At 36.1% G+C, this 19,642-nt stretch overlaps 1 protein-coding gene across 1 annotated transcript in view; it reads left to right on the plus strand.

The window, feature by feature from the left end:
- Positions 1-19,642, plus strand: part of ITGAV (integrin subunit alpha V) — a 50,726-nt gene that overhangs the window by 24,554 nt on the left and 6,530 nt on the right. Inside the window, exons 13-28 of the mRNA XM_055718252.1 lie at positions 1,726-1,917; positions 2,026-2,071; positions 2,645-2,746; positions 3,509-3,567; positions 4,586-4,740; positions 6,278-6,415; positions 7,165-7,232; positions 8,432-8,579; positions 9,758-9,850; positions 10,888-10,967; positions 13,147-13,227; positions 14,278-14,383; positions 15,297-15,455; positions 16,880-16,993; positions 18,541-18,654; positions 18,751-18,858. Coding sequence (XP_055574227.1) covers positions 1,726-1,917; positions 2,026-2,071; positions 2,645-2,746; positions 3,509-3,567; positions 4,586-4,740; positions 6,278-6,415; positions 7,165-7,232; positions 8,432-8,579; positions 9,758-9,850; positions 10,888-10,967; positions 13,147-13,227; positions 14,278-14,383; positions 15,297-15,455; positions 16,880-16,993; positions 18,541-18,654; positions 18,751-18,858 — 1,763 coding nt within the window. The remainder of the gene's footprint in view (positions 1-1,725; positions 1,918-2,025; positions 2,072-2,644; positions 2,747-3,508; positions 3,568-4,585; positions 4,741-6,277; positions 6,416-7,164; positions 7,233-8,431; positions 8,580-9,757; positions 9,851-10,887; positions 10,968-13,146; positions 13,228-14,277; positions 14,384-15,296; positions 15,456-16,879; positions 16,994-18,540; positions 18,655-18,750; positions 18,859-19,642) is intronic.

Consider the following 19,642-nt stretch of genomic DNA (forward strand, 5'->3'; position numbering starts at 1 on the left):
AAACGCAATGATGACTGAAAAGAAGATTTTGTTTCAGAGAGCTGGTTAAAAATGCTCTGACAGAAAAGTCTAGATATTGTTGGTTTTTTTTTTTTTTACTTATGATTTATTTCAAAATGGAAGATTCTGGTGAAAATATCCCATAACAACTACAGCCAACTGTACCAAGAGCTGTGTGTCTTGAGCAACTGTTTGGATGAGAAGCCTAAGTCTGATATAACTGAAGCTGTAGACTCTCAAACCCCTTGCTAGTGCTTCTTGTTACTTTCACTTAGGAACTGAGAACAGTGAAACAGACAAGAATAACATAGTTTTGGGACAGAGACTTCCAGGAATCCTAGGGAGAAAACTGTTTTGCAGGTCATACTCCAGTATTTCCTGAAAAAAATACTCGCTTTTGTTTTTCCCATTCTGCTTGCAGGCTAAGTATTTTCTGAAGATCAAAAATTATAACAGGCTAATATTTCAAATTCCCAGGTATCTCTAATTTATTTTTTTAATTAAGTCATAAAATCATATAATAGTTTTGGGTTGGAACGGACCTTTCTAGTTGCTAATAGCATACAGGATTCATGTGAAGATGCAGTATCACTGCAACTATTTACAGAAGACATTGGAAAGGTTACAGCTGATAGTCAAAAATCTGGTCACTTGATGAGATTATCCAAAAAATGTTTTGATACTATCATATTTCAATCTGAAATACACTGTAACTGAGAAAATCATAACAAAAGCTGCCTTGTTTGAATCACTTTGCCATTATTTAGTCTGGGGTTTTTAGCTCCCCCCACCCCACCCCCGGCTCTGTTTCACTTGGGGAGTGTTAATTAAAACACTTTCCGTCGCAGTGTCGCGCAAGATTGGAATTTCTACTGTTTTCATAAAGTTTGCAAAGATGAGTCAAAAACACGAAACGGTAAATTTTTGAGTCCTTGTTCTTTTCACGCAACTTTCTCAAATTTAAGGGAAGTGGAGGAAGTAATGTAATATACTTTGTATAGAGTTTCATGTCTGGTATTTGAACCAGCCGCAGAAATGTTGAATTTAGATCATATGTACACTTCTAAAGCTGTCCTTACGGATAGTCCAATTAGCATTTTTTTCTTACTGTTTATTAGTCATTGATAAGAGTACTCTCAAATTTATTAAGCTTTAAGAGATAGCATAATTGCAGTAACTGAAAGTTCTCCATAAAACATATGGCCAAGCCATGATCGGGATAGACTGGAATTTGATATCTACTATTGTTTTAGGCTGATTTAAAATTCCCAGATTATTATTAAAATGTCACACCCTTTGGAGGATCATGATTGTGTTAATGAAATGGTCAGACAGTCCCACTTTAGGTTTGTGATTTGACGCCAACAGTGACTAATTCTGGGTGTGTAATACACTAAAAAGCATCTCAGATCCATATGATTTGGCTGCAACTCAGTTACTGCAGTGCAGAAGTATTTGCAGAACTATTCCTTTCTCTCTCTCCTCAACCCCATACAAAAATCTATAATATATGTTCTTGTTAAACATTTATACTTTCTAGAAAAAGCAGTGTACAATTTTTTTTTTTTTTAAAAAGGTTGTTGATGAGCATTTTAAAGGCTGGTTGCATTTATTCCTTTCTGACACATATCGAAACTGTAATATCAGAAATGATTGATTGATGTAAGCACAAATATGTTTTAGTCTGCGTCTGGAGACATTGACAATTGTTCTTTCGGTTTACAGATATTGCAGTTGCTGCACCATATGGTGGAGAGGACAAGAGAGGACTTGTCTATATCTACAATGGAAGAGCAAATGGTTTGAATGCAGTCCCATCTCAAATTCTTGAAGGGCAGTGGGCTGCTCGCACTATGCCACCCAGTTTTGGGTACTCGCTGAAAGGAGCCACAGATGTGGACAAAAATGGATATCCAGGTCCTTTGCTTTAAATGTCACTTCAGAATAATTTAAGAGTAGTCCCACCTCTGACTAACAGCATATTTTAAAAAATTGTAATATGTAGTATTTCTCCTTTCTTCCTAGATTTGATTGTTGGAGCCTTTGGTGTTGACACAGCTGTTTTATATAGGTAAGTATCACTCTATGTTTTTACATAAATAAGAGCTCAGTGGCATTCCTGAGTTACAAAAGCAAGCAGGACCAGGGAAGACTGAAATTCTGCCACTCGACCTTCCAAACTGCTGGAGGTAAAACAAGGTTATACTGCTATTTTCACCGAGTAAATCTACATCTGCCATCTGCTATTTATCTTTCTCAGTAATCTTAAGAAAAAATGGAAGTAAGCTGTCTTCAAGGCTTTCTGAGTGACAGGTTTTTAGATACTGACACATACAGGGTGCTGCTAGCTATTACACTGCAACGCTGATGCTCTCATCCAAACTTGCTCAATTTGGGAAAATACCTTATTTCTCTGTGCTAGAAATAGTAGGACTTCTTAACACAATTGTCCATGTTCTGACTCTGATGGTAATGAACAGGTATGGAAAAGCTTCCTGCTTTTCCCTAGTCTACTCAATGATTGTTATTCTTGCAGTTTCCCTGAATATTGTTTAAGTGTGTACGTGTATATTTCACAATCTGATGGGAAGGGTATGGTCTAACATGGTGTGGAATACTGTTCAAGAGGATGTTCTCTTTGCAGGGCTAGACCCGTTATTAGAGTAAATGCTGCCCTGGAAGTTAATCCAACCATTCTAAACCCAGAAAACAAAGCCTGTTCACTGTCAGATGTAAAAGTTTCTTGGTAAGCGGGGTATCTTTGTTTTCCTTTGTGGTAGAGGAGGGGGGACTTTTTTGTTTTTGTTTTCATAAGCTTTCAATTCTGAAAGGATTCAGGAAGTCTAGTCAGCTAATTAAAAAAAGGCAATCAAACAGATTTTTCTGAAAGAACAGACAATGCAAAATAAGAACTCTCTGACAACACTGGGAGGACCCACATTGTCTTCAACAGATGCTAGACTGACTCCTAAGTTACACCCTACCTGCACACTGCCAGCTGTCTGTGTTGAGGAGAGAAAGATCTTCCCAAGATGGTAGTGGATCACACAGCTTATTTAGTGTTTTTACCCATTAACTTACTTTTTTAGGTGAGCTTATGGAAACCACTTGGGAAATGATCTGCTCTGAAAACTGGTTTTGGTTCTTGTTCCTGGACTATTGTGCAAAGCCAATTTTCCTTTCTAGTGCTAACTTCCTTTTCAACGCAGTATGCCAGTTCCTTCTAGCTTTAAAAATAAATGAGCCACATTTGATTTCTGGAATAAACACTCAGCTTCACAGGTGACTGTTTCTACATAAGTCAAGACTCCAAAACTTTGCATTTCTTGCATTGCTGTCTATTTATTAATAGGTTATATTTTTTCTCCAGCCAGTAGAAAATAGCTTTTGGGAGTGAGCTAGAGTCTCAAAAGAGAATACCTTTGAACTGAGAAAAACAGTAAAAAAATTTAGAGGAAAATGAGAGAAAAAGTGTGCAAAATTAATATTTTCTTTTCCCCCAAAACAGCTTCAAAGTAAAGTTCTGCTTAAAAGCTGATGGCAAAGGAAAGCTCCCTAAATCACTAAGTAAGTTCTGCTAGTTTTAAAACTTTAAAGTCTCTTTATATTGTGTGCAGACCTGAGCACTGGTTTTTGTTCTTTTTCATTATTGAAACAGTTGGCTGTCCTTTACAGCACAGTCCTACCGGTTCAGTAACCATATACATCTATGTGACTGTCTTCAGCCGCTTTTTTGCTGACGTTGTGTTGAAGTCAGTGGGATTTGAGCATACTTGGCACTTTAAGCATCTGTTTAACCACTTGGTGGAACTAGTCTTGGAAAGTCCTTTGTATTTTACTGAAATGAGATCAACTCTTGTTGAGGGGAGTTTTAGAATACTTTCAAGCATGTGCATTGTTAGGCCTGAAAAATACAGACAAGCCACAACGGATTTCTCACATTTCTTTTGAAATCATGACCTTCTGATTGATAGCACTGATTTTTTTCATCAGGTTTTCTGGATAAGAATCAGGAAAAGATTGTTCTAAACAGTTTTTTAAGTTGTCTCTAAGAGGTTTTGTAACATGGCGGGCAGCCTGCTACAGTCAGGCTTTGTCCACTGTTTATAAAAGCTTATCCTTATTTTTTGTATGGCATTTATAGAGGTGGTATGATCTGGGAAGACTCTTATGAATAGCTGTTACTTAAATGTCATTATCTATATCAAATATTTGAAGTAATTAGATTAGCAGTACAGTTAAATAAGTGTTATGTGCAAGATTGCTTTAAAATTATCTGGAGGAAATAATTTAACCTTTATTCCTCCAATTCTATAGCAATTACAAATGTACTGGTGCTCTTCTATGTTTCCAGTTTTTAAGGAAAAAAGAGTCCAATTTAGGAAAACAACAATGCTTGTTAGTTACTACTTTGAGAACTAATGCAGTAACAGATTTTATACTGAAATAACTTGAAGTTTTGAAAGTTCCAAGCACTAGGTTTTCCTTGTAGCTGAAACCAGCATTCAGCTCCATTTCTGATGGGAATCTGCACTGTGTTTAATTAAATGAAATATCCCTAACCTAAATGCTTTGGATTGGACAGATTTCCAAGTGGAGCTGCTGTTGGATAAACTTAAGCAGAAGGGAGCTATAAGGAGAGCTCTCTTTCTCCACAGCAAACAGCCTAGCCACTCTAAGAATATGACTATTACGAAAGGAGGCAAAATGAATTGTGAAGAACTTGATGCCTTTTTGAGGGTAAGTAGCCATTTACATTTTAGGCAAATAATTTTTGCTTGTCTATTACAAGTTCCACATGTTACGTGTTTTAAAAAAAATAGGAAAAAGAAATGCTAGAAGAATTTCATGCCCAATGGATAGACCTAGAATTATTTAAGCTGTGTCTCTGTCCTGGGCTATCACTGCTGTCAGAGGATGAATGATGGATATTATGGTGACTAAGGTCCTGGTCACTAAATGGGTTAGAAATTCAATTGTGAACTTTGCTATGGACTTCTTGGACAAGTCACCTAGGCAGAAAATTAGTTATAATTTCCAAGGAATATTGAAAGTTAGTAAGCAGAAGTTATGCTTCTGCTTTGGAGGGAAAAGAATAAAGGAAAATACGGAGCTGCCGCTAAAAAGCAAAGATGAGCAAATAACAGAGGCGACAGAGAAGGCTGAAATACGAAGTTTGCTTTTTTTCAGTCTTTTTGGTTGAGACCCCACAAATGTGGACAGATGCTAACACAATTAAAAAGTGTAACCCAGTAGAACAAACACTGGCTGAAATAAGGAAAGATATGTGAAAATACAGCTATGTAAGTTAGATGCAGCTCACATTTATCTCTGAGGACTTACAGATCAAACATCAACAATACTTACTCCCCTCTCCAGAAAAAAAAAACCAAACCAAACAGTAAGAATACTAGTAATCATTAGGGATTCATGGAGGGTAAGTAATACTTTTCTTTGGCCTTCTGAGTGGGATATGTATGGAAATAGCCCAGATCCCAGTGTTAGTAAAGCTTTAACACTTCTCCACCAATGACAGTAATGACACGTGACCTATATGAAACTGGATGCAAAGCCAGTTAAGTTAGCAATAGATTTCTGGCCATAGAAAATAGCTTCTGAAGTAGGACCCTGCAATGAGCTGTTGTAGAGTCAGTAATTTTCATTATTCTAATTTCTGAGAATAATGAAGCGGAGTTTACACTGGTAAAATCAGTGGCTAACTACTTAATAGTAACGAATTACACAGATAAAATTATGGCTAATACAAAGCTAAGAGATGGTTTGTAAGTACTCTGGAAGGCAGGTTTGACATTTGATAAACAGAGTGATTCGAAATTAACAATAGGAAAGTCAGTAACTCCAAGTTCAACTTAATAATTTTAGGAAGGAAAAAACCACAAGTCCAGAGATTAATATCTATTAATATCTTAGAAGCATACTGAATTTTGTCTGACAAGAAAAAGCAGAATTGTATAGCCCTTTAAGCTCTTCACTGTTATAGTTTTCCATTTGTAAAACAGGTTACTACTAAAATTGCTGTTCTTCAAATTTACACTGCAGGTTTTCTGACGAGATTTTCTAGTTTGAAAAGAACTCAGATGTTTTAATGTTGTTTTGGCTTTCTCATTCCTTCTACAACATGAACAATAAATAAAAATACTGCTCAGATTGCTCTTGGGATGACTGCTTGTTGCCTATTGAGACTTTTGAAGGATATTTTTATTGTAGTTGTTTTCTTTGCATGTTTTAATTGTAATCAAATCTTTGGTTTCCTCAGGATGAATCTGAATTTAGAGACAAACTAACTCCCATTACTATTTTTATGGAATATCGTCTGGATTACAGAACAGCTGCAGATGCAACAGGATTGCACCCTATCCTCAACCAGTTCACTCCTGCAAATATGAGCAGACAGGTACACTTCTTACACAATCTGCAATGAGAGATCCTACAACATATTTTCAGCTTTCAGTACTTATTCAATACTTATGTTTGTGTTAGGACTTCTGAAAAAATTAAGATACCAAAATAGACATCTAGGCTTTAGTCTTTGAATTATGGGAAAATTGATGGTTATTGTATGTTTGTCTTATCTTTTTTTTCTTCTCTCTGTGTCAAATTTCTTTTTTGACACATTATTCTTTAGTGCTGGACTTCCTTTTCGTGCATGCTAATTACCAGTTTTCTGGAGAAAAGCAGTTATTGTAGTGTTGAAAGTGTTAATTTGAAGAATTGGAGGGTTTCATCCATTGCTCATAGTATGCTGTTCTATGTATATTATGTTTATCCCTATAGTTCTCTTAAGGTAATAAATACAGTTTTTCCTATTTCTGCCCTTTATACAAAATTTCACTCTTGTTTGTAAAGAGGGTAGTAGAGATGCAACTCGAGGTGAACAGATTATTCAAAGTATTGAAAGAGGATTAAGATATGTAGACATGAGTCCTAGAATTGCAGTGTGGCAGGATGAGGCACAGTAAACCACCACCACCACACCCCCTGCCTAGATAAAAACTGAGTTGTTCTGTGAGGTTAATGAGATGAAGGTGTCTCATAACCAGCTATTTAGAAAAAAAAATTTTGGTGGTGAAACAGTATTATTGAAATGTGTGTTAGAAAAGATGGAGGAATTATTACAACAGTATGCATTTGATTTTTGCATAGGCACATATTCTGCTGGATTGTGGTGATGATAATGTCTGCAAACCAAAGCTGGAGGTTTCAGTAGAAAGGTAAATACATGAGAAAAATACTACAGGGGCAATTAACTTCTCTACTTGAATTCTAAACTTCAAGAGCTTGTAATACTTTTAATAAAAGGATGTTTTGAAATGAATAGGACTCCTGAATGTATACAATCTAAACTCATGCTTATTTGTTTTAAAGAAAACCCATTTTCTGCTTTGTAACCTAATGTCTTCAGTACGTAATACAGGGAGAGCACACACCACCATCCCCACCCTGACCCCCACTATAAGTACACAGTATTTATTTGTATATTTGCAAAGCTGTGCATGCATAGCAGGCATAAAACTGGTGTTAGCTGCAATTGTACCACTGTTCTGTTATTTGACACTAGACAGACACATGAAGATGTGAACAGGCCTGATTTTATCCAGCTAGGGGTGGACTAGGGCTCTGTTGTCACATGTATGAAAAATACCCTGTTGGTATTGGAAGTACCTTTTATTAAACCTGAAGAAAAGAAACAAGTTGTAACTCAAAAATCTTTCATGAGTTTGGGCTTTTTGTGCTTTGTATGCCCAAAAGCCTTTCTTAATGTATTATCTATACTTATAAACGTCATCTGGTTATTTTCATGTCCTTAGTGCAGAGCTATAGCATATGCATGTGTATGTAGGTAGTACAGTTCACAAACATACTAATTAATGCATATGCTTCACAGACATTTTAAATCGGTGCAGGTACAGTTAGGTTTCCTTGTAGTTGGTGAAATGAAAATAAGTGCTTGGAAAGATATTCTTTTTGTGTCTGGAACAAATGTATTACAGAGGTCTCAGCTGTATTCTGTAGTTGAGCCTTCCATCAGTTTTTGTTATAAATGTATGCTTGCGTTTACCTCTCCTAAGCAAGCGTGTAATTCAAAGTGTACATGGTGGTTTAGCTGTTCATAGGTTGTTCTTGGATAAAAAAAGGTGTCGGTGGTTTTGTGGTTTATTGTATATGTTATAAAAAAAGATTCTTACAAAACAGCATGTAGTATTTACTCCATTTTTGTGATTATAGACAAGTGGGGTTTTTTTAAATTTAGTGTAGAACTCTCCTGATACTCCTGGAGCATAAGTATTGCCTCTAGATTTCTCCAGTGTCTTTGTGTAATCTCAGAATGTCTCGTTTCTCTAAGTTCAACCAGTTCCATACACTTGAAAAGCTGAATGCAGAGCTCATTTTTACACTTGTTTTTTTGTAGCGATCAGAAGCAGATCTATATTGGTGATGACAATCCCTTGACACTGATTGTCAGTGCTGAGAATCAAGGGGAAGGAGCCTATGAAGCAGAACTCTTTGTCATTGTCCCACCCCAAGCAGATTTCATTGGTGTTGTTCGTAACAATGAGGTAAAATTCCAACTCTCTTTCTTCTTTACATAGTCATATTTCAGGTGTTGCTGTGGAAGTGTGTGGAAGAGGGTCTGTCAGTGGTGGGTTTTATGCTTCAATCTTAAAGCACTGAAAAAGTGATAAGGTTCTTCTAAGCCCCAAGGCTATATGACACCCAGCTGGACGGTTCCAGTTTAATAGCCTAGTGCTAGCAACAAAGGAGAATCATCTGTGTGATGGACTTTGACACAAAGAGTTTATCTGCTACAAGTCTTCATTTGAACAGTGCCCTTGTTGATTTCTTTAAATGTGGACTTAGCGTATGATGTGCTAGATAAAGAGCTGGGCACCTGTGAAGCAAGAAGCGATGTTGAGTATTGCTGTTCTCTTCCACCTAAGTATGTAGGTGTCAGTCATCCTGAGTATACAGACTGTTACTTTAATTTCCTGACTTTCCCTTGTGTTCTAAAATGTCTGTATAACTTCTGTTTCTTTGGAGATATATGGGTATAGTCCAAATTTTATTTTAGCCCATTATAGCTATATATAAATAATATACTTTCAGTTTTTCTTCATCCTTGTTTTTATTTGATAGAATCTATGATCAATCGGTGTATCTGTAAAGTTGCAGAATATTAAGGGGAAGACTATTTTTACCCTATATCAAAGAATTCCAACTTTGATACTACATCCTTCACATATGTTGGACCATGCCTTGGCTTGGTTCTCCAGTTTGCCTCTGCTATTCTAGAGCTTTGTGATGTGGCTTTATTCAAAATCTTATAGCTCCTCTTAAGACCTCTTTGAGTAAGCTAGTAAGTATTCATGTTATTTTGCCTTCCGATCTTCATTTTCCTATGGAGAGTTTGCCAGATTGACAAAGTTTCTTCACATAGTTTTAAAGAATCATGTGGATCAATGCTTAATGTTACGAAAATCATCAGTGCTACCCGACACGAGTATTGAATTTTTCTTTTTATAACCTTGGAAAGAGCATCTATCTTGTATCAAAAATATTTGTCTCCATGGAGGCTTTCATACTAAGATTTAATTTAATTTTAGTACTCGACTGTGTTAGGACTAAGAAATTATATTCAAATTAATGCAGCATTTCTAGAACTTGTCTCCAGACTTTCATCTGGGTGTCCAGATGTAAAGAATGACATTCTATAATATGTCTTTGTGGTTTATTGCAGGCTTTAGCAAGACTGTCCTGTGCATTTAAAACAGAGAATCAAACTCGCATGGTAGTTTGTGACCTGGGAAATCCCATGAAAGCAGGAACTAAGGTAAGGTTTGGACTGACAGATGTCTGATGGCTCATAGAAGAGTACAGCTGGCATTTTTCTTACTCACAGTACTGTTTGGGCAGGATGTTTACTCACAGGAATTTAAGATTAGATCTAGCTCATATTTAGCTGCCCACGTTTGGTTAGTTCAGTGGTAATGGTTTCAACTTTCCAGTGAAATTGCAGGCTGACAGGAGTGTTTTTGAGTTTTATGATGCAACTCAAAAGTAGCTCATGAAACAGTAGAATTAATGAACTTTGATCCTTCATGAGTTTGTCTTTAGATTTATCTGGTAAGTATTTCTTAGTATATAATAAAGAGCTAGCTCCTAACACACCTTTCTCTTAGTGGAAACCTAATAGTGCTTCTCTCTTCTGTCTTACTTAGTCAAGTTTGAGGGAGTTTTGTCTAGTTGGGACCTCTGCGCTTCCACCAAATGTAGCTGAAATTGGAAGAATTAAAAAATTATTAGTAGGACCTGGCAGATACTATGATGATATGGCATAATAAGTCTTATTTTCTGAGGAAATACAGTGAAAATCAGTCACAGTTATCAACACTTTGATGGTGCTTTTCTTCCAAGACACATTTTGTATAGGTGAATAAATGCTATTTCCAGTCTTTCAAAGAATATCAAGCTGAACAGTGCAGAAGTTGAAGCAACTGTCATGCACTGACTTAAAACAAATCTTGGGAACTGAATTTAGAATCATTAAAGTGTGTCCTGTTCTTTAGACTACAATACATTTTGCAACACAGAAGGAGCCTCAGTTACGTGTAAAAATGGCTGAAGCAAGAGGGGTGACCATGATGTAAACCTTACATTTCTGTTTTGTGGCATTGATGCATCAGCTGAAATCTACAGAGAGCACAGTACATTTCTAGTCTTGATGAACTGGATAAGTTTTATTTTCCATTTGTCTGTGTGTGTTCTTTTATGACCACAAGCAATTTTGTTGTAGTATAACAGTATTAAGAAGCTGTTCTCATGTATTTTATTGCACTTCCACTGAACCACAGTGATTTTTTTCTAAAGCTATTAGCTGGCCTGCGGTTCAGTGTGCACCAGCAGTCTGAAATGGATACCTCTGTGAAGTTTGCCTTGCAAATCCGAAGGTATGGAAATCTATGAGTATGTATCTCACCTGGTAGAAAACACTAAGAAAACTGTAAACTAAGCAGTTATTTTCACTCTGGACTAAATCTCTGGTCTTTGCCTCGTAATTGTTTAAAAAATGAATGCATCTTTTTAATGAAATATGTTCTAAAATAGAGGGGATAAATGTAAGAAAACAAGAGTTTTCTGTGTGAATGCAGTCACTTTTGCTTACAGCTTTTAGACGGACCGTAGCACAAGTGAAATACTAATAAAGAGGAACAAAACCGTTTACAGTGTTTTAAGTAAAACTTCGTATTTTTGTACCTTCATACCATTGTGGTCTCCTGACACTTGTGCAGTGTCACAGAGTGACTTGTGTCTTTGGGTTTCTAGCCCTGTTTAAAAACTGATGTTTGAACTCTGAAATCTTTCTGATGTAAAACCAGAATTTCAGATTTCATGTATTTTAAGGACGAGCAGTGTAAGTCTTTCAGAAAAGGCAATGCGTGACATGGTCTAAACAGAAGCAACATGCGGTGAGCCATTTTAAGTGTTTTACAGTAGCCAGCATAAGAGAGACTGAAAATTTAAATGGAACAAAGCAGTAGCATTCCTCTCTTTTTTTTTTTTTTTTTTTTTTTTAAGATAAGCACCAGCGCTTTCATATAAATATGGTATATAAATCTGTATTTATGCCTACTGGACATGATATTAAAGATTTAGAGATGTGATCAATAGGAATATCTTTACTCAATACATTTTTATGCAGCTTAATGGACAGTGCAAATACAGCTGCGTTTTTTTCCCTCATGGTGAACCAAAAGGGTGGTGTTTTTTCCATTTAAAGGCTTCATTTTTTTAAATGTAATGAATAATTATTCTCATCCACATACACATTTTTCATCTACAAGAGTTAAATAAGTTTAAACCTGCCATTCTGTTTTAGTGTTCCAGTGGTTTGCCATACTGATCAAAGGCCTTGGCAGCATTAAATATCTCTTTGATCTCACATTGCTGTCTGTTCAATATTTTTTCCCTCTTCATCAGCTAGTAAGCTGTGCCAGTGGCATATGACTCCAGTTCTTTGCAGAAAATAATTTTTGTCAGTTGCCTTCCTTGGGCTAACAGTGGTCACAAACTACCTTTCACAGGGAGAAAAAAGTTAGTGAGGTTACTTAAGTCATGATGGAAGAGAAGGGAAGTTCCTGTAACATTTTACACATTTTATGGAAGGAATTTCCTTACGTGACTTCTGAGTGCAAGAACAGTGATGCAGGCAAATATGGCAATCACAGTTCATAGTGACAGGCTTTATCAAGGTATTATCGTGAAGAGGTTTTAAAGATCATATTAGTTGTCTTAAACTCACAAAGCTAGATTTCCGAAGCTGGCCCATTTCCTAGAATGACGACTGTGGTCTCTGAAAGAATGAGGTATTTACAGGTTGGGAAGAAAACACTGTTGCATGTGTTTTTTTATTACACCAGTTTTGAAGAACAATTAGTGGATTTAGGAAGATCTTTCTAAAGGAAATTGTTTAGTTAAGTAGACAGAATAATCACGTGTGTCTAAGGAGATCAGGATTCTGTTCCCAGCTGCACTTTGAGGGGAATAGGAGTATTCTCTGTATTTCTTCTTCTCTGCTTACAAAGAAAGTCTGAAGAAATTTTACATATGAATGACTCTATGTGCCTTAATATCTGTCATATCTTGGTGTATCTGGAGTGTAGGAATCTGATGTCAACTGTATTCACTGAATGGTTTAAACACTGTGTAGAGCAGTAGGCAAAAATAGCCCTAATGTACTTGTCTGCCCAGGGCCTAGTTTGAAGCCAAGAATTCCCTGAGCAAAACAGATGTCTTGAAGTGGAACTTAAGGCCCTGCTAGCCATATAGTTGATGTTATCCCACAGCCCTGGCATTTGAATTTTCTTAAATGTGGCAGCTAAATAACAGAGCCAGCATTACTTTGTGTCCTTTATTGACTTCTCCCAGCTAAGGGACATCCACACTGTGCTGAGGGTGGGACTGTCATGCATTTAAGTGAGAACTTGCTGGAATCTGCTCCTTAGTCTTTAGCAATTGTATTTTCCTACAATGGCTCAGGAGTCATGTTGTTACAGATTACTTTTTCAAGGGTTTTTTTGAATACTTAGCTTATTTCATGTAAGACATTAAGTTCTGATTTCTCTGCAGCTCCAACCTGTATGACAATCTAAGTCCGGTAGCATTCTATCAGGCTGACCTTGCAATTTCAGCAGCTGTTGAAATTAGAGGGTAAGCATTGATACTTTTTTAATAAGCATCTTTCTCAAATGAGCTTTGCATGTTTGCTTCTTTATATTCAATGAACTTTCTTTCTGGTCTGCCTAAGCTTCCAGGAAGCCATAGGGAATTTTTAATTATAAAGAAAATATGGTTCCTTCTAGCCACCCTTTGGGCTTTCAGTTCTGAAATAATTCTAAATAATTACAAATGGAATTCCAAAAAGGAATTTCGTGCCTCTGTTACTAGAAGGTTTTTTTGGAAGACAAAAAAATTTCACCCCTCCTTTTTGCAGTTGCACACCTTTCTCCAGGTCACTTTCTTCCGCCACTAACTGACTCAGTTTTCATCCAAAAAAACCTTAAACCTTTTCTAAAACCAAAGGTTTCGAAAATCCTGTTGAAGATAAATTTGCAATGCCCTCATCTTTTTCAGTCTTAAGCATAGCATTAATACCATAACAACTCCATTACGTCCATTGCTTTTGCTTACCAGGAATCTGTACGTGATACCTAAAAGCTATACAATTCTTTTGCTCAGCTAGTTAACTCGGATTCCCAAGTCATATTTTTTTAAAATTTCTACTACATTCATTATTGTGACCTAATTTTGTTAATATCCGAGAGATGAGCGGGTGGCACAACTGAAAAGCATTATTGTTAGCTTCACTGTTTTCGGTGCACACTGAATTATTTTTGTGACTGTACTGATAAGTCTCTGCATCATCAATATTTCTCATCATCAAAGTATTTCACAGTTTGTATATTTTGGATGACATGCATATATCTTAGTTCTGTTAATGGTTTACTAGATGTTGTAGGATGAATTCAAAGTTTAGGACAGGGAAAAAAATGTTTCTGAATACAGGGTTCATCTTTTCATGTAGAGAAGAAAACTGAACATTTAACATACAAGCCACTCAGGCTCTGCTCTTTATGGTTTTATATACAAAGGATGAAAAATTGCGGATTGTATTTTAAGTGTGTTGACTTTTTTGAGATGTTCTGGAGATTGACATTGTTTCTTACTTTATAATAATGACTTGTTTGCTCCACTGTTTAGTGTATCGTCTCCTGATCACATATTCCTTCCTATTGCAAATTGGCAGCCAAAGGAGAATCCAGAAACAGAAGATGATATTGGGCCTCTAGTTCAGCATATCTATGAGGTATGCAATTACTACTGACTTCAGTTACACAGTTCTCTGATAAATGAAAATTAATCTTTTGGTGTAGCTTTTCTCTGGAGTAATTGATAAGTTCTGTCTTCATTTTGTTCCTCCATGGAAATAAAGGTTTTATTTATTTAATGCTGGGTCAGTAATTGATATCTGGAGGAAGGGTTGGAATGCCTGCAGTTAATGTGACAAGAGTGGCCAAATAGAAGTGGCTGATTTTTTACGTCATTACACATATTTTATTTTCTAGCCCTTTGAAATCTAGATGAAACATTTAAAGTAACTTGAACTCAGAAAATGACTCATGACTGTAAATTATTTAGTATCCTCATTTGTATTCCAACTGTTCTGAATCATTATTGTAAAGTCTTTTGCCTTGAAAACTTGTATTTAAAATTTCCTTAGAATGATCATAGTTTTAATCTAGACTGTTTAATTAAACAAAACTTACTGAGAGTGCTGTGTGAATGAGAATAGTTAACAGCTGTTCTAGAACTTAAGAGACCATTTATCTAACAAAACTTATGGCTGTTATGTGTCTGGCTCAGAGTCCCTTGGCTGAGGCATGTACAGTGGTTGTGATTCATGCAATAGACTACAAAAAACTCCACATTTTTTTCAAGAAAAAATGTTTACATTTCTTCAAGACAAAATGCCATATAGCTTTTCTTCAAAGTAATTTTTGTCAAATTACAGAAGTAATTTTAAATCTTGCTTATCGGGAGTCTGATGTTTAGCTACCATTTTTAGGTGAAGTTGTTGATGCTATTGCTGTAAGCGGTTGGGGGTGGGTATAGCAGCAGTATCATTTATGGCTGAAATATAAAATAACAATTACATGTGGATTAACAAAGAAGGCAGCATTGGTTTTGTTTACATCTGTTAACTTTATTTTCATAATTAGCTAAGAAACAATGGTCCAAGTGCATTCAGCAAGGTGATGATGACTCTGCAGTGGCCTTACAAATATAAAAACTACACGCTGTTGTATATTGTTCAGTATGAAATCGATGGTCCCATGAACTGCACTTCTGATATGGAAATCAATCCCTTGAAAATCAAGGTAAGCAGGACTTTCCTTTTGTTTGAGTGGAATGAAGTATGTTTGCTTGTTATGGAAATGCACTCTAAATACCCAAGTCCCTGAGAATATCTAACGCTGAGTTCACTGAGCTATGTTTTCATCTGTTGCTGAGGAAGAAGACTGCGCTGTCTGCACAAGTCTGACAGTACTTGTCAAAGTATATAGCAGCTGAAATAAAAGGCAGACAACAGATTATCATCCCAAAGATAAATTTGTCTCTTTTTTTTTTTTCCCCTTGAAGACTGTACCCTAAGAGTCCTAAGTCCAAAGCAATGTAATTATATTGAATGTGGTTGTGAACAAAAATTTTTCAGATGCTTCTGGGCTGGTTATGTAAATTGTTGAGGCTTTATTTCTTGGAGGAAAATGGCACTATTTTTTCAGTTTCTAGCTTATTTGTCTAGGTGCTGATCCAATGCCATCAGAGGTCAATGGGGGTGTTTCAGTGGGGCTTAGAAGTACGCTATCGCTGCCAGCAAAACATGCAGTTTGCACAGCACAGAGCAGAAGAAACTCCTTTTTCCGAGGTTGGACTAGACAAAGAAACATCAGATAAAAATCAGCAAATTTGATTGAGAGCAGAGAGCTGAATTCTAAGACAATTAGAACAAGTGGTAAAAATCAGTATAGTCGTTCTAGAAGAACTTAAGCAAACATGTAAAAAGACTCAGGGAAGATACACAATGTACAGAACAAAAAAAAATACTTTCGTATCTTTAATAAACAGAAAGCAACTTTAGTGAATATATAAATAAAAATTCCCTGTGCTTTTGCTATACCATTTGTAATAATGTATTTTTTTACAACTCTCTTGTAAGTTTTGCCATATAAATTTGTTATGTAGAGGACAAATAGCATGGCTTTGCCTAGTCCCATATGTAAATTTGCAATCTTACATTGGGAATTTCTAAGGGATTACTGAAATAATTTGTTAGATCTACTGTATACTTGTCCAAGCCCCTCCTAAAAAAAAGGGTTTGTGTGTGTCTGGACATGTGTACATATGTACAGTGGTATGTGTTACATCAGTACCACACTAGTGCTATTTTTTCAGAATTAAAAACTGAAGTGTCAAGGAAAAATCTTTAATAAAAGATTGCAAAATTGAATTATTTATTGCAGTCTAAGAACATTTTTTTTATATATATGAAAAAGTTTTGAGTTAAAGAAAATTTAAGATACTCAAAGCTCTGTGTTCTTAGTAGAAATCTGCATTAGTGATCTAGAAAAGGCAGGAGCAGCATTTTAATTACAGCTGTAGGTAAAGCCAGGTCCTGAAGAATAGCTAGGATGGAAAGAGAGAAACCTGATCAGGTATATGTCCTCTTGACCTTAACTTTGAAGTCCACAAGTATCAAAATGTAAGAATTATTTAAGATTTGGTGTTTCTTGGTATATCCTAGATTTCTGCTTCTAAAGATGATGATAAGAATGAAACACTTAGCAGGGAAGATAACCACGATCATCGTATCAGTCGAAGGGATATAACTGCCATTGAAGGAGATGTGCATACTTTGGTAAGCTCTCAGCATTGATATACTGATAATATTTTTTGGGTTTTTTTAAATGAAGATGGAGATGAAAGCTCCATGAGATGAAGAATAATTTCAGAAAATCCATGTTTGGTATTTAAAGTTAACAGACAAAAATGTCATATGCTCTGGAGCTGTTCTGGGGTTTCTTCCAATGTGCATCAGTTTTCCTCAGGGTAGTCAGCCAGTGAGGCATATGCCTACAGTTTTGTGCTGTTACATTTTAAGTCCTTGAAAACGAAGGCCAAGTTGGGCCCTTTGTTCAGTGTCAGCCTTCTATACTGTGCTATTCCCTGAAATTGAAAATCAGTACTTCATAGCAGGAAGGCTGGTAAATTAACTGAGAGGAAGCAGGTGACTGCTGCAGTCATCATCTTTGCTACAAATTGCAGCTGATTTCACAACATGTTTCCTAGCTGATCAGTGGACATTCTGCAATCACACACGTGGAGGACCCGTCATTCTAAGCAAGATTGGAAATAATCTGTAATAGAAAGTAAACATATTACCGTATCACTGCCTTTGTAACTGTGCTTGCAGACATGAACCATCCCTGCTTTGGGCAGGACAGGACAGGCAGGCAGCTCAGAGAAGGGCTTGGGAGTTTAGGGTGGACCAATGGGACTAAGGCAGTACAGCCCCGATCCAAAAAAAAAAAAGAAGGGCTGAGCAAAGAAAGTGAAAATAGGAATTATTTCTTATTTTATGGTGAGAAAAGTTACTTAATTTTTTTAGAGAGAAGCTTCAAATATTCTTCAGTATCTGTAAATGCAGTTCTAAAAATTGTTTGAGTTTTTAGAGGGCTTGGGTTTTGCCAGATCTTCCCAATGTCTTAGCAGGATTTCACCACAGAGACTAACATCACTCTTTGTAATAATTACACTGAGTTGTACTTAACACTGGCAGATGTACCTACACTGTACATTGGTTTTTATCTATAGTACAGCTAAAATCACAATTATAGCATGAGGCTTTGTTTTGCTCTGCTTTCTTTTAGAAATACTGATGGTTTAGCATCAGTATTATCTGATGGATTTTAGTGGAAATGCGGTTGAGAAAGGCCAGTTGAACTGTAGTAGTCCTAAGTATGGCTTATAGATTAGGTCAGGCAGTCAAGTTTGAAGACTTCCACTGAATGCAACAATGTGTATTTTGTTGGCACCAACTGCAGTTAATTGCCGTGAGTTTTCCTATCAAAAAACATGTGGAGGATTGTAATCTGAATTGACCAGGCACTGCCACCTACCCTCCAACATTTTTTCCTACATATGTAGATAAAACACATACCTTAAGCTACTGCCAGCTGTTTCACCTTTGGGATCCAACTGGCTTCCATAGTATTTTTCTGAATGCAAACTTCTGGGACATCCTAAGTAATTATTCAGTACTGGGGGTTACTTAATATATTTGAATAGCCTATGGTGCTTTGCCAGGAAAAGAGGACAAAAAGTATGTGCATGAGTAAAGTAATGCCATTAACAACTTTTCAAGTATTTCTGTATTTGGAATATCCTTCCTATTTTTATATGCAGGGCTGTGGAAATGCTGATTGTTTAAAGATAGTCTGTCAAGTTGGCCACCTGGAAAGGGGAAAGAGTGCAATATTGTATTTAAAATCACGCCTTTGGACCCAAACTTTCATGAATGTGAGTGACTCTGAATGTTCTGTCCCTGCTTCTGAAACATAAAAAAAGTGCTTTTTGTATCCACGTGCAATGCTAATTTTGTTTTTTCTTACACAGAAAGAAAATCAGAATCACTCCTATTCTCTCAAATCTTCTGCTTCTTTCAATGTTATAGAGTTCCCTTACAAGAACCTTTCCTTTGAAGATATCCACAATTCTACAGTAGTAAGTCATTTACATGCAGCTTGAGTTACCATACATACTTACTTTGAAATTAATATAAGAACAATTGTTGAGTAGCTTTTTTGTGGCTCGGTATAATTGTAATTTTATCAAATACTATTCACCTATGAATTTTCGTTATACAGATACAGTTGAGGGTAAAACAAAAATTTCTGTCCTAAAACCGGAGTAACAAGACTTGTAGCTTTGAAGACTTAACTGAAAATGAAAAAACTGATGAACAGTCTGGATTTTCTTGTCAATGCCACTGTTGTTTGAGAAGTATTTTACTTGAAAATTGTCTTCTGCTGTAGTAGCAATTAGAAATTGAATAATGAACCTTTATTATGTTATATGAAATACTGTGTGAATGTGGAACAAAAAGACCATCTGTGTCCCAGAGAGTTTCAAAGAGAAAGGAGACAGGGTGAAAACAGAAAGGAAGATATAGGTCATTTATTTGGGCTGCCCAGTTAAAAGTTATTTGAAGGCACTACAGCATAAAAGATCTTAAGAAAGGAGTTGAAAAAGGATCGTGATTGATTTATTTTTTAATATGCTTTCTAATGGCTATTATTAACTTTTTTCTCTTCTAAGCTTTGTGGAGCTGATGTTTGTTTCAAGGAATACTACCTTCTAATAAAAAAAGGAAAAGACTTGAATTATTTTTCTCTAATTCCCAACTATTGTGTCAGATTCCTACAGTTTTAATGAAAATCATCAAGCATTACAGAACACATGTTGCCTTGGCATGACGGATAGCAAAAAACCAACCAACCAATCAAAA

This window comes from Falco cherrug, chromosome 8, assembly GCF_023634085.1.
Source record: "Falco cherrug isolate bFalChe1 chromosome 8, bFalChe1.pri, whole genome shotgun sequence".
In the NCBI taxonomy this organism is placed as follows: Eukaryota; Metazoa; Chordata; class Aves; order Falconiformes; family Falconidae; genus Falco; species Falco cherrug.